This window comes from Podarcis cretensis (genome assembly GCF_951804945.1).
Source record: "Podarcis cretensis genome assembly, chromosome: Z".
Classification (NCBI taxonomy): domain Eukaryota; kingdom Metazoa; phylum Chordata; class Lepidosauria; order Squamata; family Lacertidae; genus Podarcis; species Podarcis cretensis.
The window spans coordinates 8,269,834-8,295,847 of NC_137184.1; the positions used below are offsets into that span (position 1 = coordinate 8,269,834).

The window sequence follows — 26,014 nt, forward strand, 5'->3', positions numbered from 1 at the left end:
GCTTGTTCCAGGTTTGAGGGTAGCCCAGGCAGCCTCTCCTTTCTCCATCACTGTCTCCTGATGGCAGCCAGGGCAGGTTCATGTAAGGATTTTCCCACAATGCCTCTGGCAAAGCATTTCTTCAGAGAATGGTGGGGAGTTAAAATGGCTGCTGGATTCAGCTGCCTTATGCTACTTGGAGGGGCAGGCTGCTGGAGGGGCAGGCGCCAGCAACATACCTTACCTGGACCTAGGGGCCCTGGCAGCTGCCTGAAGATGCTGGGTATTGACACCCTGCACAGCAACAAGTGTCTTCTCTCTGGTGCCATCTGCTGCCCATACAATGCCCCAGAAGCCCAGTTTTCTTTCTTGCCTTTATTTACACCAGGCATCAGCTGGAAACCTGAAATAGATTTATTGTTTGTTGAGACTAATGATATCCTATAATTTTTTACATACAAGGTCATTTTTAGTCAAACACTTGGTAAGCTTCTGTTGCAAAAAAAGGGGGTGGTCTTGGAGCCCTGATATGCAGAGGAGGGAGAAGCACTGCAAAGGTAAAGACCTCTTACTTGTGCCCACCACTTCTTCCCTTTTAAATTTTCTCTCACAGACACACAGATTTGCAGTAGATAAGCAGAAGTTCTCTGCCCTGTGCTTGCTGCTGCTCATGCAAGGAATGGTGCAGTGTGCCTAAAACAATTCACTGTCTTGCAGGTCCAACCACATCCCCACCTCATCTCACAGCAAAACATCCGGGAAGAGTGCAGCTGACCACGACAGTCCAGCTCTGTTGCTCAGGCCAGAAGAGTGGATAAAGAGATCCCACCTGCAAGATGGGATCCAGCTGGATCTCAGTAAGCAACAAAAATGTTTGTGGTGTGCATTAGGTTGCTTTGGTTATGCAAAGAGATGCATTTTATTCTGAGGCTGAATATAGGCAGGCCTTTCAGAAGGGTGTGCTGTATGTGCTTCTCTTCCTCATAAAAGCCTGCCAGGACCCTAAGGTCCTTTTCCACATGCCGCCTTTGAAGGATGTCCTGAAGAACGAAGTACCTCGCAAGGTTTTTAAGCAGAGGTTTGGAGGCCATCTGTCGGGGATGCTTTAGTTCTCATTCCTGCTTTGCAGGACGTTGGACTAGTTCTGTGATTCTATGAGGGTGGCAGTGACAGGACAGCAGCACCTCCCACACCTATTGTACAAACGGCGCTGGTGCCAACCTTGATATTTATTTGAGGCAAATATGTTTTCCTGGGCATTTGGGTATCACCAATCATTGTACTGTTAAATTTGGGTGGATATGTTTTGGGTTTTTAAAAAAAGTTTATGTGATTTTTATTTGTGTTTCTTTACAGTGGTTGCAAATTGCTCCAGACTTCTTCTTTTTTAAGGGAAGCAATGTATGAATTAAATAAGCCTAACCTAAACCCTTTCCAGCTTTTCATTGCCAGTGATGTCTCATGCACTAGCCCATCAGTGTTGTGCACAAGTGGCTTCTGCTCCAAACCAACAGCACTTGATCCTGTATAATGAAGTGACTGCTATTCTATGCGCATATGAGGACTGAGGGTGTCCCCACCTGTGTTGTTTGCAGGCCCTTCAGAGTCAGACTACTCACCACCAAAGCCATGGAAAGGGAAACGCCAGGAAACCTCTGCTTCTAGGAAAGAATCCCCAGAGCAGCCCACCCTCTGGGGGCCCTACACTGGTGAGCAATGGGCACCTGAGCCTGCTTTTATTTACCAAATCAACTGCCCCAGGAAGGACTAGACAGGTAGCAGTGCACTGTGCTAGGAAGGCTGGGTTGAACTTCCATGCTAATAAAAATATGGCCTAAATTTTAGGGGAGGGTATGGGAAGAGGGGAGCAGAACTGCCTTTCCCCCTTTTACATTTTGGGGGTGGGGGTGTAATTTTCAGGGGAAATTTGCTCTGGTTTGTGGCAATAATTTCTCCTCCCTTCCTCTCCAGGTGGGGGGGGGGGAGGGAAGAATGGTGGTCCCCACTGAGAAAGCTACCAAGCAAATTATTACCATCATCATCCTTTCAGTTTATCAGTTGCTTGGCACCAAATGTCTCCATGCAACCTACAAAATTTAAAAGCATAAAGTGTGGCATAAAATCAGAAAAAAGAACAATGTTTTACAATAAAAGCTATACAATAATAATTATAATAATAATTTATTATTTATACCCTGCCCATCTGGCTGGGTTTCCCCAACCACTCTGGGCGGCTTCCAACAAAAAACTAAAATACAATAACTTATTAAACATTAAAAGCTTCCCTAAACAGGACTGCCTTCAGATGTCTTCTAAAAGTTTGTAGTTATTTTTCTCTTTGACATCGGGTGGGAGGGCATTCCACAGGGCGGGCACCACTACCGAGAAGGCCCTCTGCCTGGTTCCCTGTAACTTGACTTATCACAGCGAGGGAACAGCCAGAAGGCCCTCGGCACTAGACCTCAGTGTCTGGGCAGAACGACGGAGGAGGAGACACTATAACATAAGAAGACCCCTGTTGCATTAAAGCAAAGGCCCATCGAGTCCAGCATTCTCTCCCCACAAGGGAAACCAGATGTCTGGAGTGTGTGTATCAAGTTTCTTTGTTTTGATTTCTGTAGGAACCCAGTATTCTTTTTCAAGTCCCAAGTCCCAAGAACCAAAGACTCCCAAAAGCTCTGCCCCATGCCCCTATTGCCAAGAGGTCAAGTCACGGCTTGAGGAGGTACCCACAAGAAACCAAGATGCCAGAGGCTACAAAGGTATCATAAGAAGAGACCTACTGGAGTTAGTCCAGCATCCCATTCTCACAGTAGCCAGCCAAATGCTCCACTGGGAAGCCCACAAGCAGGGTCTGAGTGCAACAGCACTCTCCCCATTTGTGATTCCTAGCAACTGGTATTCAGAGGTTTACTAACAGTAGAGGTAGAACATAGCCATCATGGTAAGTAGCCACTGCTAGCCTTATTATCCACTAATTTGTCCAGCCCTCTTTCAAAGCCATCCAGGTTGGTTGCTATTGCTGTATCTTGTGGGAACAAGTAGTTTTAACTCTGTGCTGTGTAAATAAGTACTTTCTTTAGTCTGTTCTGAGTCCTCTAAAATTCAACTTCATTGGATCTTCATGAGTTGCATATCTGCTTTCTTCACGTCATCTGTCATGTTGCCTCCTTCTCTCCTTTGCTTTAAACTAAAGTTGTCCAAACTCTGAAACCTTACCCCATAGGGGAGTTGCTCCATCCCCTTGATCATTTTGCTCATCTGTGAGGCAGTAATAGGAGTTGTAATCAAATAGGATCTGGAGGGCCACAAGTGCTCCATCTCTGTTTGCACAATCCAGACCACAGAGCAGGGCAGGATTCGCAGTGGCAGCGAAGTGGCTGGCTTATGTGAGCAGTCCACTCTGTTGGAAGAACAAGGAAGTCAGAGTCTGGGAGCAGGGTATGTTCTGAATCAGGAGTTCCACACAGCAACTGATAAGAAAAATTAGCCCATAACTTACACCACCAAATGGCTCACTGAAGCAAATGTGGAATGAATCAGGTGCTGAAGGTTGTGTCTCTGCTGGCTCTCCACCTTAAATCTCCTCTTGACTTTTCCCTTTTTACAATTCTGGCGCTTAGCAACAGGTGGAATAGTGCCACAGGAATCATTATCCTTGGTTAAATGTTAACTGGTACCTGGTGAATTTCTGCATTCCTAAATTAAGGACTCGGTCTACATGTCTTTTCTTTTTTAAAAACTTTTTTTTGGAGATTAAAAATAAATAAATCTGGGTCAGCAGTTTCAGCAGAAACTGAGAATGACTGGTTTGTCCAAGACTTATCTACTGAGTTCTATGCTTGCGGCATAGGCACCCGGTGCCAGGGGCCCTGGGTGCTGTAGCACCCACAAAATACACTCAGAGGGGCCTAGGCACTCACAAAATTTTGGTGGTGGACATGCGAGCAACATCAGCACACCCAGAGGCATGCATGTCCAATGTCATGATTAATTTATAGCTCAGTATCTTAGCTGATTCCACATACTGGTAGTTTTTCTTAAAAAAAAAAAAATCCTCTCCAGGGCTCTAGTTCTGGGTATTCTTGTTTTTGGATTCGGGGTGGAGGGTCCTTGTGGCAAGATGAATTACTTTGTCTTTCATTACTAGGCTGTGACTCCCCAGGGGATTCATTTGGACCCTTCTACCAAAGCACTCCGAAGAAGTCAGAAGCACCAAGCCATCTGTTCAAGGATACCAGGAACCCCAGGAGCAAAGTAGTGCATGGTGAGAACGGGAAATTCTGGTGTGAAAACTGATGCCGTGTTGGCAAACCGGAGTGCAGGTCCTGATGAGGGCAGCAAGGATGGTGAGGGGTTTGGAAACAGTTCCCAAGAGGAATGGTTTTGTTTATGAAATATATAAGCCAACAGCTCATCTAGCCTGGCTTCCTGTTTTCATAGTGGCTGACCAGAAGCAGGACCTGAACACAACAGCACTTTCCCCAGCAGCTGGTATTCAGAGATGCGACTGACACCTCTGACAGTGGAGGGAGAGCATAGCCATCATACCTAGTAGCCATTGATTTGTAAACTGCCAATACATTTTTAGAAATCAAGTAACAATAAAAAAATTCAGGCATTGTATAAATGTTATGGTCGTAAAACAGAGAACAAATGGCCAAAGTTGAGTGAAATTAATTCTCTAAAAAGCACTTAGTGAAATGGAAATGTTTTCGGCAGGTGTCTTTCTTTTTTAAAAAATAAATAAATAATATTTATTACTTTTAAACCTTACAATAAAGAAGAAAAAGAAAGGAAAAAAAGAAGAAGCAAAAGAAAGAAAAAAAAATACACAACGCAACATTATATAATATATATAAACAGTACACAACGCAACATTAACACATTAGACTAAACAAAACAAAGCAAAAACAATTTAAAAACATACATCATACCATTTCAATGCTTTATCTTTCATTCCCTTGTTTCATCGACCTCCTCTCACCTCCCTTTTTGTATTCCACTTCAATTAATTGTTTCAGCAATTCCTTTCCATCTTTCTATATTTTCTGTCATATAATTATCTTAACTTATTTTAACCTTATTTTCCACTGATACTATAATACTTATTTATGCTTAACTCCTTATAACATTTCTACTAAAGCCTTATAATTTCATTCCAAAATTTTTCTGACACTCATTAATTTTACAGTATTTCTATAAATAAACTTTAAACTTTTCCCAATCTTCTTCCACCGTCTCTTCTCCCTGGTCTCGGATTCTGCCAGTCATTTCCGTCAATTCCATATAGTTCATCAACCTGGTGATCTTCTGTCCGAGGCTCTTAACTCTTTTTCCAAGTCCCTTCTGCAGGTCTTCTTCATATTTATACATGCACTTTACTTTGTCTTCTGCTGATCTTGTTCTTAATTTCCTTCCTTTGATGCTGAAGAGTAGATCTCGGGGAAGCTCCGACCTAGCAATATTTTTCTTCCTTCTCGACAGGTCAGCCAAATCTCCGTAATTAAAACTAAAATCCAAAAGATATTTCAGGACGTGTTTCAAAATCCCTCCAAATCTGAAAGTCCCCACAACTCCAATCTCCTCCTGACCCAGGTCCAGGTCCCAAAGGTCAGTAAATCCCTGCATGAGGTGATCTATCCAACTTTCCTTCTCCAGTCCAAGCAGGGCTTCAATCCTCAAAATCTGACCTTCTCTGAATTCAATCATAGAAGGCAACAACTTATAGTCATCAAATTGCCTCTGTAAGGCTGGGGCTCTCTCCCTCTCCACCCGTATTACTTTAGGTTCAACAACAACAACTTTCTCCCTCGCCTTCTCCACAGCCTGCCACGCCAAAGTAGATTCCTGCATCGATTCCTGAACGGCTTCTGTATAGATGTTCACTCTTTGTCCCAAATTAGTCACTTTTTGTCCCAAGTTATCAATTTTAATAGTCATCAAATCTGTCTTCTTGTGGAGCTGTTCCAATGAATCACTTATCTTACATAATGCAATCACTAAGGCTTCTTCTGTCGACATTCTTAACCTATCCAAGGTCAATCCCTGGTTCTCACGGTTTTTTATCTTGCAGCTGGAGATTCCACCAGCTCAACTCTTGTAACAGTTTCAAAGGCTCCCTCTAGAGGGAAAAAAATTCTATTTGTATCAATCCTTTTAAGCACAGTTCAAGCAATAAAATTAGTTTCAATTTTCAGTTACTTTTACTCCTTTTTAAACGCAGAAGGAGACAATGGAAACAATGTATTTCTCTTATTTAACTAGCTGTCAAGATACGTTTTATTCACAGTCAATGAATTTTCCCAAAACGTCAGTCTTACTAGCAGCCCGTTTCCAGGTTCAGAGCAGTGGTAATTTAACTTTCTTCACTCTCCTGCAGGCTTACGCGATCCCAAATTTCCCCCCCCCCCTTCTCCTGCTTCCAAGGGGGGGTTTAATGATTTTAGCCGATGGAAGTTTAATCCTTTACAGAGGACTTTCCAAGACTTTAGCTTGCAAGCTCTTTGCTTCAATCTATTTACAAAAGGGGAAGGTGGACTTCCTGTTTGAAACCTCCCTGTTTCGGTGCCAAATTAAGACGTTTAAAAATCCAGTTTTCCGTTCTACTCATGGGTAGTTGTTTAGGATCAAACTGTCCACAGGAAAAAGTCAGCGCTCTCCAGCAACAGCAGTGCGGCTTCACTCTGTGAAAGAAGCAGTCAATTCGAAGCACCGCGCCGCTTACCCCACGTCGCTCCGGATCCCCGAAACCGGGTCTCCCCGCGAGTAGGGGAGGCGCAAAAGGTGCCAGCTGAATCCCACGTTCACAGGCTTCTCCCGCCTGTGATTTTTAGTGGGTCTCCGCCTTCGCCATGGCGGCCAGACCCTGATTTCCATGAAGCAAATTTCTCCCGATCAGAGGAATTCTGCCATTGTCGGAGGCGCCAACCCAGAAGTCTCTTGGCAGGTGTCTTTCAAGGGGAAGAGTGTTAAAGAGCATCGGTGCCACTGAACTTCCATGGACACTAAACAAAATATGAGATACATGTTGGACACTTGGGGCTTCTCCAGACTGGGATGAGATCATAGCTGTCAACCGTCCCTTATTTGGCGGGAAAGGCCTTTATCCCAACGCTGTGTCCCGCTGCTGTGCCTTACTGATGATGTCCCTTAAATTTCCCAGGTTTCAAAGGAAGCAGCTCCTCTCCCTCCCTCCCTCCCTGCCGGCCAGGGAGGAGGGAGGCTCCAACTGTGTTGCTTGGCTGCATTGCTCACCCAATAAGGAATGGAGTGGAGCTTGCATGCCTTGTGCCGATCAAATCGGCCGTGTTGCCTGGGAACTCGCCTTTGCTCAGTGCTTCCTTTACATCTGATCAAACTCCCTTCCTTTACACCACCCCCACCCCCTTGGTATCCCCTCACAGGCCAACCAAACCCCTTTATAGCTCGCTCCTAGTCCCTCTCCTCACAGCTCACCCCAGCTTCAACTCCCTTTCAAAGGAGAGCGGGAGTTGCTCTCTGAAGTGCCTCCCACTTTCCTTTATAGTAAGATATCAATTCCTCCAATTATTGTAAAAACTTGCAGGTTTTTTTAATAAAATATATATGAGATATATATTAGAATAGACGAATAAAAGAATAAGTTAAAACAATTTGGAGTATACAGGAAAGGATGAAAATAAATGTAAGGAACCGCAGAAAGAGGGGGAAAGGAGTCAAAATTGAAAATGTTAAAACTTGGCAAACATTGTTGTAGTTATGTAATGTTGAAAATTATAAATAATAATAATAAAGTTATCAATTCCTCCCAGTTCTGTCTAGGGAGAATTTTAGATCTTGTTTTCTCATTTGCCCCCAGGGGTGGACCATGGCGCAGGGGACAAAGCAGAGCAAGGTTCTGGACCACAGCAGAACTCCAGCAACCACCATCAATCACAGCAGCCTGGACTCTGGTATCTGGCACTCCCAAGCCCTCCTGCCTCCATCAACTATGTCCCCATGGTTCCCTATCCTCCAACATCTATAATGTAAGAACCATTCATTCAGGCCTTTGTTCAGTGAGAATTCTGAGAGATATGACTTTTTCCCCTTATTGTGTTGACGCCAACAATGGAGAGCCTGTGGCCCTCCAGATATTGCTGGACTAAAACTTTCCATCAAGCTCCAGACAACATGGACAGTGATCAGGAGTGATTGGTGTTGTAGTCCAGCTTCAGTTGTCTGCCTCTATAAGGTCTCCTACTCTGATGTTGGATTGTTCCCTGCCACTGATGCCTCCAAAACTCATTTGGGAGTGTTCAGTGAGAGAGCACATACCTTACCAGCAGAAGTCCCCAAGTTCAGTTCCTAGCACCTCCAGTTAGAAGGATCAGGAAAAAGGATGAAAAAGGACATTGCTGTTCCTGAGATTCTGGGGAGCTCCTGGCCAGTTAGTGCAGACCCAGGGCTGGGAACCTCAGACTCAGGGTCTAAATGTGCCTCTCTAAGCTTCAGTGTCTGGTCCGCTGGACTCTCCCATGGCTACACCCCTCACTTAGCCCTATTGCATACCCCTCCTTGAATGTTTTTGCCTGGTTGGTTGATTGGTTGGTTGGTTTTTTCACTCTGATGATGCCTCTTGCTTACCTGGATGGAGGACAGGGTGGGGCATGAATGTGTGTAATAGCAGCCCACTCCACTAAAGTAGCATTTATATTTATTGTTCTGCCCACTTTATCCTCTGGTCTTGCCCGTCATTGGCATGTGGCCCCCCAGAAGGTTGCACAGATGGGAATGCAGCCCTCTGCCTGAAAAACGTCCCCCACCCTCTGTGAGTGTCTGGAGGCGGTTGGAGGATGGATGGCAGCTAACAGATTGAGGTTGAATCCAGACAAGACAGAAGTACAGTGGTACCTCAGGTTACATATGCTTCAGGTTACATACGCTTCAGGTTACAGACTCCGCTAACCCAGAAATATTACCTTGGGTTAAGAACTTTGCTTCAGGATGAGAACAGAAATCGTGCTCCGGCAGTACGGTGGCGGCGGGAGGCCCCATTAGCTAAGGTGGTGCTTCAGGTTAAGAACAGTTTCAGGTTAAGAGCGGACCTCCGGTACCCAAGGTACCACTGTACTGTTTTGGGGGGCCAGGAGGCGGGCAGGTGTGGCAGACTCCCTGGTCCTGAATGGGATGACTGTGCCCCTGAAGGACCAGGTGTGCAGCCTGGGAATCATTCTGGACTCACAGCTGTCCATGGAGGCGCAGGTTAATTCTGTGTCCAGGACAGCTGTTTATCAGCTCCATCTGGTACGCAGGCTGAGACCCTACCTGCCCGCAGACTGTCTCGCCAGAATGGTGCATGCTCTGGTTATCTCTCGCTTGGACTACTGCAATGCGCTCTATGTGGGGCTACCTTTGAAGGTGACCCGTAAACCAACACTAATCCAGAATGCGGCAGCTAGACTAGTGATTGGGAGCGACCACCGAGATCATATAACACCAGTCTTGAAAGACCTACACTGGCTCCCAGTACGTTTCCGAGCACAATTCAAAGTGTTGGTGCTGGCCTTTAAAGCCCTAAACAGCCTTGGTCCAGTATACCTGAAGGAGCGTCTCCACCTCCATCGTTCTGCCCGGACCCTGAGGTCCAGTGCCGAGGGCCTTCTGGTGGTTCCCTCACTGTGAGAAGTCAAGTTACAGGGAACCAGGCAGAGGGCCTTCTCGGCAGTGGCACCTGCCCTGTGGAATGCCCTCCCACCAGAAGTCAAAAATAACTACCAAACTTTTAGAAGACATCTGAAGGCAGCCCTGTTTAGGGAAGCTTTTAATGTTTAATAGGTTATTGTATTTTAGTGTTCTATTGGAAGCCTCCCAGAGTGGCTGGGGAAACCCAGCCACATGGGCAGGGTATAAATAAATAAATAAATAAATTATTATTATTATTATTATTATTATTATTATTATTATTATTATTATTATTTATTCCCCTTGGTGTAGACAGTACTGAACTAGATGCACAAATGCTTTCACCTAGTGTAAAGGTTTATTCAGACCCCCCCCCTTCTTTTTCTCTTCGCCAGCTATTGTTCTCCACTTGCACCTCAGATCTCCTCCCCTGCTGCTGTCCCTAGCAGGCCCCAGGCCCCAGAGCTGAAAACCTCGGCTTCTCGGCACCAAATGCAAGAGGGTTCCTGCTGCTCCATGACTCTGGACTGCGCTGGTCTGCAGGACCTGAACAGGTCTCTGAGCCGCGCCATAGTAGCTGCGAGAGACATGAAGCTCACCACCAAGCGGATCAGCCAGTCTCTGACTTCAGATTTGAACAAAGGGAGGCACCAGCGGAGATCCTGCTTCTTTTAGCAAGAGAGCCAAGTGGATGGACACCTTCTCTACTGGTTTAGCTGGAATTGCAAAAAAGGGGAGGAAATGGGACTCGGTTCCCCCAAAACATAACATGGGGGAGATATTCATATAACATTCTTGGTCTTTTATGTGCCAAAGAGCACCACCATAGAGCCCCTAACTCACTGTGGAGGTGTCCCATTTTTGGGTGCCCGGCAGCCTCTTAAGCATTGTGGAGGTGCTCAAGTCTCTAGGCTGTGTGTGGCGCCTGTCTTAATACACACTGGGAGCCTTCAAAGATTGTGGAAAAGGACCGCTGCTGCACTTCCCCTGAACAAGCAACATAACTTCGTATCACGAAAGCCATCTCTGCCCTTATTTTGCACATCTTAAAAGGGCAAATTTCCAAGCAGTTTGGGGGAAGATGTAGCATTTTCATGGAGTAGGGGCAACAGTAGTGGTTTCATTACTTTATTTTTCCAATGGACATTGAGGGTAGTGTATCTCTCTTAACTTTGGCAGGGGGCTTAGGTCAGCCTTAGATATTCCAGTGCTGGGTGTCCTCTACCTGCCTGTTCCTCTGTTCTCACCTTACCTCAACTGTCTTTTGCCTTAAAAATGGAAGTCTTAAAAGCTCCTTTGTGGGCAGAAGCAAAACATCTTCTGGCACACTGAGGCCATGTGAAGATGGTACTTCTTCTCATCTTATTTTCAGGGAATTGAAAGGCCCTATGGGGGGCAGCCAACAAATGGCTTGTTGGCCAGCAAACAATTCTGGCACCTGCTGCAGAGTTATCCCACTTTAGCACCCTTCATCTCCTAGGAAAGTCATATTGGGCATAAGCACTGGCCAGTGGCTGTTCAGAGCCTTTAAGGCTATGCTCTGCCTCTACTGGTGGAACAACTGTGTCTTTGAATGCCACCTGCTGGGAATAACAAATGGTTCTGCTTTTGGACTTCCCACTGGGAAATATGTTGGTCATTGGGAGAACAGGATGCTAAGCTACTTGGGCCATTGGCTCGATCCAGCAGGGCTCTTACGTTTTTATCCTGATCGTCTTGCAGGAAGGTCTACTACCTCCTCCATGCTGTTGCTGAACTGATCTAATTCACTGTAAACATACAGCACTGTATCTAATGTTTGTCATTCTTAAGAGCAGACTCACTGAAATTAATGCACATAACTTAGGTTCATTAATTCCAGTGGAACTAGTCTGAATACAACCCCTTACAGGGTACTGTCCTACTTACAAGGCTCAAAAAGCTGAGAGTAGGACATAAAAAAAATTTGGTGGTCCTCCTAAGGGCCGTGAGTCTATTGCAATACTTACCTCAGGACTCTTTGTGATGCATGAGAGAAAGAGCTCTATTTTGTGAAGGGGTAGCCATGGTGTATCGTTTTCAGAGATATGTATATATGTGTTTGGGTGTATTTGTTTTTTTACACGTGTGGTTTCAATTGCTGTTTGGTTTGGTACTATGGAATGGAAACAATGAGCATTTTGTATGTCTACTCTTTTGGGGGTTTTTTGCCTTCAAGAATGTCTTCAAAATATATTTTGCCAGAATACTTTTCTCTCCCTCCCCATTTCCTTGTGCCCATTAGGTTGTTTGTGTGTGCTTTAAGAACTTTGGGCAAGCAGCCACTCTGAAGTCCAACACATTGTAGGCAGTTTGCCAAGACCAAATGCAGTCAATAAGCATTGGGGGCAGTAGATATATAACAGTATCAGACACTTTTTGCTGTCATTGTCAGGGCAAAGTTGATCAATATTTAAGACAGAACAGATATCAGTGGTGAGCAGCCTTCAGCCTGCAGGTCTGATTAGGCCTGCTCACCCCCCTCATTTTGCCCACAAAGCTGGTTTGCCCAAGGGGCACTTATATTTACAACTAGTGTCATATGCAGTATCAGGAGCAGGAGAGATACAGAGATGTCAGAGCTGGGAGGGAGTTTGTAGGTAGCCCCCATTAGGTGTCATATCAGGGCTTTGCCAGCATCAATGTTCAGCTGATCACTGGGTCTTGTAGAATATTCCTGTATTACATGCAATAGGATTCCTTCTGGGCACATGATTGCTACCCAGGAATTTGTGATCAGTAGCAGAAACAAGCTTCCTCCCACAAACCAACACATAGTTTTCCCCTAAGCATTCTTTTTCAGCAACCTAAGGCCCACCTGCATGATATATTGAGGCTGTATGAAACTGCATTCAAGCAGTCATGTGTTCCCCCGAAGAATCCTGGAAACTGTGGTTTGTTAACGGTGCTGCGAGTTCTTAGGAAATTCCCTATTCCCCTTACAGTCAATCCCTCTTTGCAGGAAATTCTGGGAACTGCAGCTGTGTGGAAAAGCACCCCTCAGCACCCTGAACAAACTACGGGTCCCAGGATTCTTCAAGGGAAGCCACGGCTGTTTAAAGTGGTATAATGCTGCAGTCAATGTATAGTGCAGATAGGACCTCACCTTTAAGACAGCAGCTTTTGGGTTGTTGTTAGGCCATTGGGAGTTAGAAACCCTTGCTGATTTGTTGGGACTAACCCAGAGATTTCCTAGGAGAGCCAGTTCTACCTTCTGCCAATCACTGAATTAAGCAACCGCTTAAACGCAGCTGGGAAGTTAAGGCCACCTTGGCTGTTCTTGGTCCTATCCTCATTGCTGCTAATGTTCCATGCTGCCTGTAGATCATGTGAGTTGAGATGAGAGTGCAGTACTAACAGGAATAGGCTCAGTCATAAGATGAGTGCCTTAGAAACATTGCAACACAAAGCAAGGGGAAGTGGGCAGCTGATGAAGGATGTCTGTGCCATTTCTCCCCTCTGACACCTTTTTAAATTATATTTTTTGAATCTATAAATATACCTTTTTTAAAAAGAAAAAAAAACATAATGACAGATCCTTCTCAACACTCATACGATCTGTAGAAATGTGCTAAAATGTGCATTATGTTGTAGACAGTTCTCAAAGCACTTGAAGAGACAGGGTGTTGGTGTAGGGTGTGTGTGTTTTGCATTGGAGCCATTACCACAAACAAAATCACTGTGAAGCTATGATAGTTGTATCTTTTTCAACATTCCTTTAAAATAAAATAAAATAAAAAACAAGCACGTGTCTGGTAATGAATGCAAATGGGTGTTTCTGTTTTTCTTGCTCAATAAATGATTTTTGTCTGCTGGTGTCTTTATTCATTTTTAAAAAGGGGAAAGATTTCAAACACACACACTGACTCTGTTTGCACATGAAACCTACAATAAGCCAGAAAGTCTTATTTTGTTATCAAGAACAAGTGATGTCCTGTCAGAGTGCTTGTACTTCCTGCTGCCCAATGCAAACAAAACAGATTGTACCAGGTTTTCTTTACATCCAAACCAGGCACTGTGGTTAGTTGTTCCCTTGCAAGCTGTGATTAGCAAGTGAACAACAACATAAATTATTTCTTCACATAGCACAATCACACTTTGGAATTCGCTCCCAAAAGAAGTATAGATGGCCACCAATTTGGATGGCTTCAAAAGGTTACAAACTACTGTATTTTTCGCTCTATAAGACGCACCAGACCATTGGAGGAGGAAAACAAGAAAAAACATATTCTGAATCTCAGAAGCCAGAAGAGCAAGAGGGATAGCTGCGCAGTGAAAGCAGCAATCCCTCTTGCTGTTCTGGCTTCTGGGATAGCTGTGCAGCCTGCATTCACTCCATAAGACGCACACACATTTCCCCTTACTTTTTAGGAGGGGAAAAGTGAGTCTTATAGAGCAAAAAATATGGTAATTCAGGGAGAGCAAGGCTAAGATTGGCTATCTATGATGGCTATGCCTTAACTCCACTGTCAGATGCAGTATTTCTCTGACTACCAGTCGCTGGGGATCACAAGTGAGGAGAGTGCTTTTGCATTCAGAGATAGCTCATTGCCATCTGGTTCATCATGGTAAGACCAAGATGCTGGACTAGGTGGGTCTTTGGCTGGATGCAGCAGCTTATGATCTTCAAAAGTCATGGCGGCTTCAGGATGCCTACCAATCATAGCTTGTTAAGGAGAAGCACAAAGGATCTCCTGCTTATACTATTTACATTCAAGGAGGAATGAAGTACTAGCAATTGGGCACTGTTTGCTTGCTTTCGATAAAACACGGTAAGCCAGGAATATTGTTATAGGCAAGCACAGCCTGCACCAGGGCTCTCTTACAAGATAAGAGCAAGATGTGGTTGGCAAATTTTCCTTGGAAATTCACCCATAGGGCCCTGCTTGTGGTTGGTCTCTCCCATTCAAAGCATATGCAGCCATTTCAAAATCTTGAAAAAAGTATCAGTAGCATCTTCATGGAGCACCTCATATTTGGACCACAGTTTTAAGATGCAGAACCTTAACTCAAGAGGTTGTGGAGTTTGTCCACAGGCCTACCTCACAGGGCTGACCACATAGCCAAAGAGAGAAAATCTAGAAAACACTCTGCAAAGTGAAAGTCTTTCTTTAAGCATCTCTCTGTCTTCCTTTTGTCTCCTGCCCCCTCCCCACACTCCAAACTAGTTCCCATGTCAAATCAATCCTCTTTTACCTCGCTCGATGGGACAGTAAATCATTTATTGACTCCAAGTGCTTTTTTTAAGTTACAGAAGAACAGCTAAACAGAGATGACACGTTTGTGCTTCAACAGTTCCAAACACTGAAATTTCAAGAATTAAACAAGTTGCATAACAAGAATTTGCTGTTGTTTTTCTCTTTTGATAAAGTGTATGTGTGTGGATATGTGTGTGTGTGTGTGTGTGTGTGTGTCTCACACCAAAAACAACAAAAACACATCTAAACAAAAGGGAGAGAAAGAGATACCTTGAAGCGGCTGCAATGCTAAATTTAGAAGGGGAAGGCGGGGGGGGGGGAATGGGAGGGTGCAAGAAAAGGTTGGAGAGGTGGCAAAACAGTTACTGATGCAAAATGACCACAACCATTGCCCGAAAAACAAATATATTATGGGCAAGGGAGGGGGAAAATGGACCACAAAAATAGTAGCGAACAGAAAGAGTATTTTCTTCTCTCTGTTGGGATATTCTAGGAAGAGACATTAATGCCCTGGGACAGGTGGAAGAGGGACAGCCCAAAACTGCAGGGAAGAAAATACAGTTTTTTTAAAATATCACAGTAAGCGAACACAGCCATTATGGGAGTCAAATGAGAAAAGGACACACAAGGAAGACTTGGTAAACCACTTTACTTCAAGCTTGTTAGGACGACCACAATACACAATTATTTAATTCATATACATACAGTCTGCAGGGGGAGCAGAAGGACCGGCAAAGGGATCTATAAATGCAGAACAATTGGGGATTTTTGGCGCTTGCCACAGCCAGCAATGTTTCACTACTGGATGATGAGAGATAGAAAGGGGGAAGGAATCCAAAGGGTGCAGGGCAAAATTTGATGACGAGAAATGCCATTGTTGACGGCAGGAGAAACGAGACGCTCCAGCTGAAGTTAAGCTTGAGCTTTAGTCAACATGACGCCCCACAGAGTGTGGGGACTACATTTCCCAACAACACAGGAAGACGGATGTTGTAGACTGTATATTGTGGGCTACAGTTCCAATCAGCTCGCCACAACCACTGTGGGGTGATGGTCATTGTAGTCCACACTATCTGGAGTCACTATGTTAAATAGGATAGTAATGTTGCTCAAATCCCATATTAGCTCAATAGACATAGAAGCACTTAGACTGTGGCTGCCTGGTTGATGATGTCATTTCCCAAATCCATTTTGCTATTTTCAGTTCAATCCTGAAATATGTCATGTTTATTTTTTATTTTTGCTCCTAAACAAGCCAGGAAGAAATTGGGTACAATCCAGCCCAGAGCTGAGGAAGCTTTTAAGCCCATTTAAAACTCAATGGTATATTCTTTGTTGGAGAAGGACAACAAGGAGGTGCTGTGGGGCCAGAAATGATGTCTGTGAGAAGCATCTAAGTCCCACACAGAGGAGATCCACTAAAAGGAATGTACCTAGATTGGTCATGCCACCAGGTTTAATGAGTCTACTCTGTGTACTCTGTGTAGGACTAACATTGGATACAGCCTCTTGTTTTCACAGCAAAGATCCTGATCACTTTGTCTTTGCCCGGGGCAGTGATCCTTCATCACTCTCTCAAAAATATATTTCCCTTTCCTGACAGTTTTCAAGCCACTTGAGCTCCCTCAAATCACACAAATGGGAGGGATTAAATGATTCACAACAGCTGGCACGTTCAGCATCATGCAATCTACACCATGCAGTGTACATCTACACCACCCAGCCAATCTGTCATCTGTCACTGAAAAGAGAAAGCTGCATAGTCTCCTCCTTCCTTAGCAGGCAAAGCAAGGAAGTGCGAACATTGCTTACTACAGGGGCCGCAGATGTGCTGTTGGATGCAAACTCCCACCAGCCCCAGCCAGCATGGTGATGGAAGTTGTAGTCCAGGAATGTCAATTCAATGCAGCACAATGCAGATTTCTGCTTTGTGGGCAGGACAGCAGGGTTGGAGACAGATAAAAGATGATTAAAAGAGCGGTGCAAAGAAAGTAGGCCTCTCTGCCCCACACAGCAATGTGTGAATCTGCCAAGCTAGAAGCAAAAGTGGGGTGCACAGGATGTGTAGCTTACATCCCACAAGCAGCGAACTCTCTTTCAAACTGACGTCAGTTTCTCTAGAGTCTGCGTTAAGGAATGCAGATTCCAGGGACTCTAGACATGTGCTTGCAAGAGTACAGGGGGCAAAGCTAGAAGGACAGAGGAAATGAGCTGACGATACTACACAGCGTATCATTTTACATGAGCTGCGGCTGCCTCCAGAGAATCATGGGAACTGTGGTTTCAAGACAACTTTGCTCTCAGCAAACTACTGAAAGGAAATTGACTCCCAAACCAGAACAAAGTCTATTGAATGAATACACCATTGCTAGCTGTTGCCTTATGCTTTCATGGGCCAGAAAAGTCTGGAGATCCCGATAGATCCTGCCCAACCAGGGCCTGCCTTCTGGAAGCCGGTAAGAGGAAGCATCCCAGAACCAGGAAATCCTGCCTGCTATTCATTGAACCATGAAATCAGAGACATAATGTGGTCTAGAGGTTAAAGCGCTAGAGTTCATATCCCCAGTCAACCACAATCTTATTGAGTGGTGTTGGGTTTCTCACCATGAGTAAGACAGACCTTCCTCACAGGGTTGTTGTGGAGATAAAATTGGAGAGACAGCCCTGGGCCCTCAGGTGGAAGAATGTGATAAATAATATTACAGAATTCACAAGCGAACTCTGCCTCGTTAAAGGTATCACCAAAGTGCTAAAATAAAGTTCCTTCCTAAAGAAAAAAAATAACATTTGCCAACATGTTTCAAACCAATTAAAAACCAGGGGTTGGTCTCCAAATATGCTTGTGTTGAAATAAATCATCATTCCTGGGTGGGACAAAGAAGATCTAATAAGGAAGATTGATCCAGACATGCTGGAATTGCAAACCACAAACACTCCATTTAAAATAATGCTCCAAAAAAGTTGGAAAAGGTCAGGGGTGAAGCAATAAAAAAACCACACCCAGAAATGCACCAACCACCTACACACTGATAAACTAAATAAATATGAAAATCGAATGGACAATCTCAACAACAGCAGCAGCAGCAGCAGCAGGGGGACAAGGGAGGACAAGGAAGGTCAAATGACAGTTATTTCCAAAACACAAGCAAAAATCCCAATACACAGTGGGGGGAAGAAGAGCATTCCTTTCACAGTTTGCATCTGAGGTTAGGTACAAGATCACATAGCCATAAATAAGTCACAAGCATTCGTCCATCCGGGCAGAAAACTAAAACCAGAACTAAAAGGACATCATCATTAAAAAATAATAATATTATCAGCATCGTCGTCATATAATCGCCAAGGATGAAATGATGGAAGTTTAGTTTTTGGTGGTTTATTTTGGAGGACACATATGGAGATAATATCTATATTATAGAATATATTATTTTTCTTATCTTTCTTTTTTTCTTTTCTCTGTCTTAAAGACAATGGAATTTCCCCACCCCAAACCCTTCTCTTATTTACCTTCGTTTCAAATGTAGGATGGAAGGGGAAACCAAGACGAATAAGAAGAAGGTGAAATGGAACCAGTCAACAAATTTAAGTGGGGCAAGGATCACCCCAGAGCTGGAAGGAAATGGGATGCCCCAAATGCCATGTCACTGCTTTTTTGATGGTGGTGTCAAGGAGGGAAGAGCAGGAAATGGGGGAGGAAAGAAAGAGGGAAGGATCTGTGTGTTGGTATGTGTGTGTGTCTGTTTAACTGCTAATTTCTTCATCCGTTTTATTCAGTTTCTTCAGAGTGTCCAGCAGTTTCTGTGGGGTGAGGACGTGGGTAGAGCCTGCAAATGGGGGTGGGGGGAGTGGGAGGCAGGGAGAAGAGGAGAGAAAGGCATATTAGAACTCCCACCCTGAAAAAGGCATCAGAAAAGGGGAAGGGGTTGTCATCTATAAGGGCGGGGGCCTTGGTGACCTGTGGTGGGTTTGGGTGGGTGGGGGCGAGGGTGGGGGAGGCGCTATTGCACCCATGTCTGAGCAAATGCATGTGCTAAGGACTGCCTGTCCCACCCCCCAACAAAAACAAATCAGGCAAGTTATTATCAAAAGTTTTTAAGAGGTGCAACATGGTGGAACAGAGGGTCAAAATTGATCACCAACACACATATGTGGCATGCTGGTGATGTGGTAAGTTAGAGCAGCAGCCACTGTGTGGGGGAGGATTTGTGAACCCCCTTATCAGGTGGCCCCAATCCATCCCCTTCTACACCAGTTTCTGTTATATACATAGGAAAGAAGAGAGAAGAATTGCAGACACCGCCCCCCTCCCTGACACTCAGAACCTCTTACCTGCCACGGGGACAGCGTACCAATTTTTATTTTTTATTTTTTAACCACTGGAAGAAATGCTTGCAAAAATGTTAAGCCTATGGAACTACGATTCCATCTAGTGCAGGAAAAGGCAAGGAAAGGCGAAAACCGGAAACGAAAGAAAGAAAGAAAAAAATATAGAATACTAGATGGAGGCTTTGTAACCCCGTGAGTTAAGTGTGGTGAAGGAATGATGCATATGGTATGCTAGAGAGGGCAGCATAAGGCCATTGACGCCGAGGGCGCAGAGATAGATAGCAAAAGCGAGGCAGGAGTGGTTGTGTGGCTCATGAGGCCCTGGCATGCAGTGGCAAATGGCAGGCTGTCAGATAAAAGATCGCCTCTTCCTCTCCCGCCTCAGATGGGAGGGAAGAGCCAAATAGAAAGAAAGAAAGAAAGAAAGAAAGAAAGAAAGAAAGAAAGAAAGAAAGAAAGAATTGCCTATACTTGAAAATGTGCATATATATATATATTTGAGATATGGAGAAGGGGGTTGAGAGGAGTCAGAGTGAGTGAGATACAAGGAATATTGCAGGAGCCTTCAGGAGAAAGCCCATGTCACTGAAGACAAAGAAGGACGGGGGAAATCCATGATGACCAGGGGCCCCTTGGGGGAAGAAAGAGAGAACTCTCCTTCCTGTAGCCCCAGTAAGGTAGAGACGCATCAGTGAGTGGGGGATTTGTGCACCCCTTAAAAAGGCAAAGTTTCCCAGAACTGCCAGTGGGCACTGGCAAGGACCTGCTGCTCTTAAAACTGCGTTGTAAGAGCTGCCACTTCTTCAGAACCTGGGATCGAGCTTGCTTTTTCCTCTGCTCTCCCACTGCTTATTTTATCAAGTGCCATGGTGTTTTTCAGATTGTCTTAGATGATGATTCTTGTAAGCTGCTCTGGGAGCCTTTGGAGGTTCAAAGGGCAAGGTATAAAATGCTGTAAATAAATATGTAATTATGGCTACCCTTGACCAGAGTGTGTGTTAGGAAATAAAAACAGCAACAAAGAATAAGATTTTAAGGCCTGCTGCCAATTGGGACACTCTGTGGGCACAGATGAGGATGAGTGTGTGGGTGGGTGGGTGTGTTTGGTTTGTGTGTGTGTTGCTCTAGCCTTGCATCTCTATACTCAAAGCATGGCAGCTAGGTCCAGTATAGCACTAAATGTCCATCTGGATTGCACTGGGGGGGGGTCCTGCTGCTCTTAACACCTGTGTCCCATGTGCCAAGAACCCCACCCTCTTAAGCAATGCAAAACTCACTAGCTGGCACCTCCATTTAATAAAATAAAAAATGATACAAAGCAGGAGAAGTGCGATGAGGCTGTACCAAAGACCTTGGGAGGTGATAAGCCAGTCAGGACAAACAAGTGAGGTGCCCTGCCTTTGAACATACAGCAGCCATACAACCATCATGGCTATTGGGGCAGGAACTTGCAAGCTACAAACCAGCAAGCTTTTCAGAGGCGTTCCTTGCTTCTCTGGAGTCACTGACTTTCCCCATCTCCTGTTCCTCTTTGAGGCAGAGCAGGAAATGCAACTTCCTTCCCCCCAGCTCAAGAAGCAGGAGCACCAAAGGTCAGGCAAGCTAATTTGGCGCCGTAGGCAGAAAAAGCCCCACAGGGCCTCTCCCTGAGAGTGAAACAAAAGCAGGACTCTTTCATTCTATCTAGACCATGCAATATATTCTCCCATAACGGGGCGGGGGGCAGGGGAGAGGGGCTCCCAAGGGCCAGCTGACCCAGCCCTCACCACATCCCCTGTAACAGTGACAGGAACAACTGCAAGCTAGGCAGGCGTTTTGGCTGATGAGAGCAGGCAGAGAGAATGCTCTGTAGGAACAGCAAATGCCCAGCAGCATTTTGATGAATATATCAACTGCTCTGGCAGACTGTCACTGGAACTTTGGCAGGAACAGTGTGTAAAGCCAGGTGATTGGAAACCTGTGGCCCTACCGACATTGACTCCAATTCCTATAATTCCTGACCAGCACGGCCAAATAGTCGGGGAAGATTAGAGTTGACAGGTTTCCCCACCTCTGGTGTAAGCTTATTAACACCTTTTTAAAAGCCAAAGAATTCTTGGCAGGTGCAACGCTACGATTTACCAAAACGGACTCTGAGCAAAAGGTAAACAAGTTTCAAACCTGTTTAAATCTGAAGTGGCAAATGGACACTTCCCAAGTCTAACTGCAGCCCCTTTTCATTTTCATATTTTTTTATTTTTTAAAAAATGGGAGTGTTGACATTTCCTTTGGAAATAGATCACCGTTGGTGGGAGGAATGGGCAAGTTCTGAATAAGAGATGGTGTAGGATTTGATGGAAGCAACGCTGGGCACATTTTCAAAACCGTTGTTTTAAAGACAGAAAAAAAACTGCAAGCATTTTCTCATTTGAAGAACCAAAAAAATGGACAAAGAAAGAAGGAAAGGAGGGGGGAAGAGAGAGATATATAGGAGAGAGAGAGAGAGAGAGTTAGAGAGAGAGAGAGAGAGAGAGAGAGAGAGAGATGTAATAATCAAAGAAGCCCTTCCGAGCGAGGGAAGAGTTTCTTTTTCTATAGTAAGCTGCTTTTACTTTTTATTGTTTTCTTTGGCTCTCATTCCATTGTTGGAGCCTGTTCCTCAAAAGATACCCTAGTGGAATCTCTGAAGTCGGGATGCCTCAGATCCATGAGAAATTTGGTGGGAGTAAGAATGTGAGTAGAACCTGCGGGAGAACAGAGTGTGGGCTGACTCCTTGCACAGAGAAAAACAAAAAAACAATTCAAAAGGGCACATGCTGAAAAAAGATTTTTCTTTTCCTTTTAAAAGGCCTTTAACATTACTTCATTATCAGCAGAAAGTATCAGTACAAAGAAGCAGAGTGCACATGTGTGAAAGAAGCAAATGTGGAAATGACAGACACACATACGAACAGAGAGACGAAGGCAGATGGACAGTCGAGGAAAGCATCATCAAGGCATGCAGTGGAGTGGAGTTGATGGATCTGGGTTTTGGCAGTCACCACTGGGCCTCCAGGAACTGCTGTATGCAGCAGAAATGCATTTGGGGTTCAAGTTAGGAATGGGCGAATCCATCAATTTTGGTTTCTCCCAGTTTCTCGTTGTTCGAATCTTAAGTTCAGTTATCCACATTCATTTGTAATTATTATTATTTTTAATATAAAAATATGTTTATCTCATGTATACAAATTCAGATTTAGGTGTGAATGTTCCTCAACATGCACAAGTCTGTATGCAATTGTGTCCTAGAATGCACATTTTCACTAAGCAATTCCCCATGTAACCCATGCACAATTTACCCTAGTAGTGCATGCATTTTTGCAGACAGCACTTGGGCTCTCCTTCAGTGAAGGTTTTTAAAACAGAGGTTGGATGGGAATCTGTCAGGGATTCTTTAGCTGTGACTCTTGCATTGCAGGGCATTGTACTAGATAACTCAACTCTACAGTTCTATGATTGTATGAAGTTCAATTCTGTAAGGAATTCTCTCATGCACTCTCATGCTGCAGAAATAAGGATTGACCTTCCCTGCACATTCGCTGATGCACAGGCAGTTCAGTCCTGCATGGTCACAATCTTCCTCCGCCCCCATGAGCCAACCTTGACAGAAGGGTCAGACTACCCCCTGTCAGTTACCTGGCTTCATTCTGCTAGGTGGCCTGGCCCACTGGGCCAAAAAGGTTTACAACCCCACCCCCACCCCTGGTTAGATGTCTCAAAATAATTCAGCTGAATGAGGGATGAGAAAATTCAGTTTGCATTTGAAGATTGGGCTACTGAATTCACAGTTGCCATAGCAATATATGAACCAGCCATCCTTCAAACTTGGACTACTGCAATGCACTCTGCATGGGGCTACCTTTGAAGGTGACCCGAAAACTACAACTAACCCAGAATGTGGCAGCTAGACTGGTGACTGGGAGCGGCCGCCGAGTTCACATAACACCGGTCTTGAAAGACCTACATTGGCTCCCAGTATGTTTCCAAGCACAATTCAAAGTGTTGGTGCTGACTTTTAAATCCCTAAATTGCCTCGGCCCAGTATACCTGAAGGAGCATCCCCATCCCCATTGTTCTGCCCTGAAGTTGCCATGGGTTGAACCTTGGACCTTCTGCATACAAAGCAGGTGCTCTGTGTCCCTCTTACTGTGTGTTTGTTGTTTCTAAAAACCAAGGGCTGCATACACAACATGCACATAAAGTGCATGGCTGACCCCAAAGAATCCTGGGAAGTGTAGTTTAAGTGTTCTGCGAATAATAGTTTATGCTACGGATATAAGAGCTGCTGCTCTTATTTATACTGCTTTCAGTTTTGTTCTTTGTTTTCATCACTTGTGAGCCCATTAATTGCCCTTGAGGCCAAAAGGCAATCATGGAAATGTTGGTCTGAATAAATGAATAGGTCTAGTTAACTAAGAGGCGGCATGGAGATTGATGCCTGACACCCAGGAAGAGCATGAGATGGTGCCTGGTTCCTTGATGAACATTTAAAACACACACACACACACACACACACACACACACACCTATCACAATCCTAGATCAGACAAAGTGTGCATCGTTCAACATTAAAAGCTACATTTAACAGTTACCTGACATGTCACATGTACATACATACAAACATACATACATATACAGGCACAGAACAGTGAAGCCACATGGCAAACCAAGATATGAGAGTAGAGAAAGAGAAAAAGAGTTATAAAGGAGGCTCACCTCCAAGAAGGGAAAAATCCAGTGAGCAGGTGGGGGCAAAGGATGCAGAGCTGTACTGCTCCAGACATTTCCAGAATCTGGCTCTCATCAGAGGTGCATCCAGCACAGCCAATAGTCACGAATGATGGGTGTTCAAGTCCAGAAACATCTGGGGGGCTACAAGCTCCCCATGCCAGATTTAAACCCACACCTGTCCCCAGTCGTACATAATATGAGACTGCAGGGTCCAATCATTCAATTGAAAGGAGTATTCAGATGATGGGAAATGAACCCTCCAGCCAGCACTCCCAATGGTCAGGGATGCAGCAGTTGCCATCCAGCAACATCTGGAGGGCCACATATTGCACACCCCTGCTCTAAGAAGCAGCATTCCTTACTGCATGCAACGGAAGGAAGGAAGGCTCTATTCAGAAGAGGCATTTCCTCAGATTGGAGAACCTGTAGCACTCCAGATGCTGGGCTGCAACATTCAATATGCCAAAATGATGAAAGTTGCCATCCAGCAACATCTGGAGGGGCACAGGTCACACCATCCCTGGGATAGGCAGCTGTTGGGATGGAAAATGAGCGGCCTGGGGGTTAAGGCTGGTCCAGAAGGCCTCTGTATTGGAAGGGCCAGCCCTAGACAAATTGGATCCTCCTAGTACCAAAAACTCAGGGTGCCTATAGTAACCAAGGTTACTTATTATTTTATTTTTTAGATACATTTTAAAGATACAGTTGGCTTTCTCCTCTTTTGTCTCAGTGTTGCTGTTGCAGAACCTAGCAGGAAAGTGGGCAGGGCAAAAGTAGAATGAATTGGCACTACCAGTAATTGGGGTTCAGCTCTTACCGTGGGCCTCTCTGCCTTTCCCCCCCACCAGTCCCAATGGGGTTTATCGTTCACGTCCCCCTTGCAGGGAATTGATGCTCTGCCAGGGAACTGGAGAACCTTCCCCCAGCACTGTATCCCCAACTTCCACAGGTAATCTGCTAAGGGGGAAGTGGGAGAGATGGAGGCAGATACTTGCTAAGCAATTCAAACAGGCCCCATTTGAACAAGAACCATACTTGACTAGCTCCTGCCCACAGTCACACAGTTTGGTTTCCCTTGCCACAGCAGAGTTGCCTGTGCAGGAACTCAATTATGGCTGCATTCACACCATACATTTAAAGCACTTGTGTTGCCCCTTCTCAAACAGTTGTGGCTTCCCCCAAAGTGTCCTAGGAACTGTATTGTACCAAGGGTGCTAAGAGTTGTTTGGAAACCCCCCATTTCCCTCCAAGACCTACAGTTCCCAGAGTTCACCGATTGTTAAACTGCCCTGGGAATTGTAGCTCCATGAGCAGAATAGGGGCCTCCTAACAACTAAACAACAACAAACAACTCTCAGGGCCCTTAGCAAAGTACACTTCTCAGACTTACGGACTCAAGACTGTGTTCGTGGAAGACAATCTTACTCGGCTACGAGTGATTGCCAAAGAAGAGGATGACAAAGACACTTCTCAGAATTCTCTGGGGGAAGCCATGACTGTTTAAAGTGGCATTGTTCTGCTTTAAATGTTAAGGTTGCCTACATAAAAAAATAGCCATGCTTTAGTTGGAACTGTAGGAGTTAGGGATGTGAAATGGAGATCTGGCTAGACCAACCATCGTTCAATGGGATCTCTCTAGAACAGGCCACCTGGAGACTGGATTTTGCCACAGGTGGGAGCGGATAGGGTAGGGATAAGGAGGAAGAGACAGACAGGTAAACAGACACAGAGAGACAGAGAAAGAAGAGGACAGAGAAGCTCATGATGGAGTGAAGAAAAGGGAGGTGAGGCCAAGCATGACTCTGCCAAAAAGACTCACCTATTAGCACCTCCCACTTCCCACTGGCTTGAGTCACCTCATAAGCGCAGCGCATCTCATTCAGGCCCACACCCCCCAGGATGAAAATGATGAGGCGGGGGCCACTCCTGTACTCCCCAGGAGCCTTGTTCTTGTGCCAGTGTCCATAGCGGGCACTGAATGCAGGAGAGAAAAGAAGGACAAACAAGAGGAGGGGAAAATACATCATGCAGAAGTTCAACAATTTTAAAATACATGGAATTGTGTTAACATGAACCAAATGATCCCGCCTAGGATTGCA

General features: G+C 44.9%; 2 protein-coding genes across 7 annotated transcripts in view; one reads left to right on the forward strand and one right to left on the reverse strand.

Annotated features, from left to right (window-relative positions):
* AKNA (AT-hook transcription factor) overlaps window positions 1-13,386 on the forward strand; it is a 68,565-nt gene extending 55,179 nt beyond the window's left edge. For 3 of the 4 annotated variants that reach the window (XM_079961909.1, XM_079961910.1, XM_079961911.1), the window contains exons 17-22: window positions 697-836; window positions 1,575-1,688; window positions 2,601-2,741; window positions 4,130-4,246; window positions 7,820-7,988; window positions 10,020-13,386. In XM_079961909.1, coding sequence (XP_079818035.1) covers window positions 697-836; window positions 1,575-1,688; window positions 2,601-2,741; window positions 4,130-4,246; window positions 7,820-7,988; window positions 10,020-10,299 — 961 coding nt within the window. In that variant the 3' untranslated portion in view covers window positions 10,300-13,386. The remainder of the gene's footprint in view (window positions 1-696; window positions 837-1,574; window positions 1,689-2,600; window positions 2,742-4,129; window positions 4,247-7,819; window positions 7,989-10,019) is intronic. The other variant, XM_079961912.1, reaches the window with a different exon arrangement.
* A 2,088-nt stretch (window positions 13,387-15,474) lies between these two features.
* The window catches only part of LOC307207863 (syntaxin-binding protein 1), a 59,329-nt gene continuing 48,789 nt past the window's right edge, over window positions 15,475-26,014 (reverse strand). For 2 of the 3 annotated variants that reach the window (XM_079962096.1, XM_079962094.1), the window contains 3 exons: window positions 25,735-25,889; window positions 21,758-21,889; window positions 15,475-18,664 (listed from right to left, as the gene is read on the reverse strand). In XM_079962096.1, the coding sequence (XP_079818222.1) occupies window positions 21,780-21,889; window positions 25,735-25,889 (265 nt within the window). In that variant the 3' untranslated portion in view covers window positions 15,475-18,664; window positions 21,758-21,779. The remainder of the gene's footprint in view (window positions 18,665-21,757; window positions 21,890-25,734; window positions 25,890-26,014) is intronic. The other variant, XM_079962095.1, reaches the window with a different exon arrangement.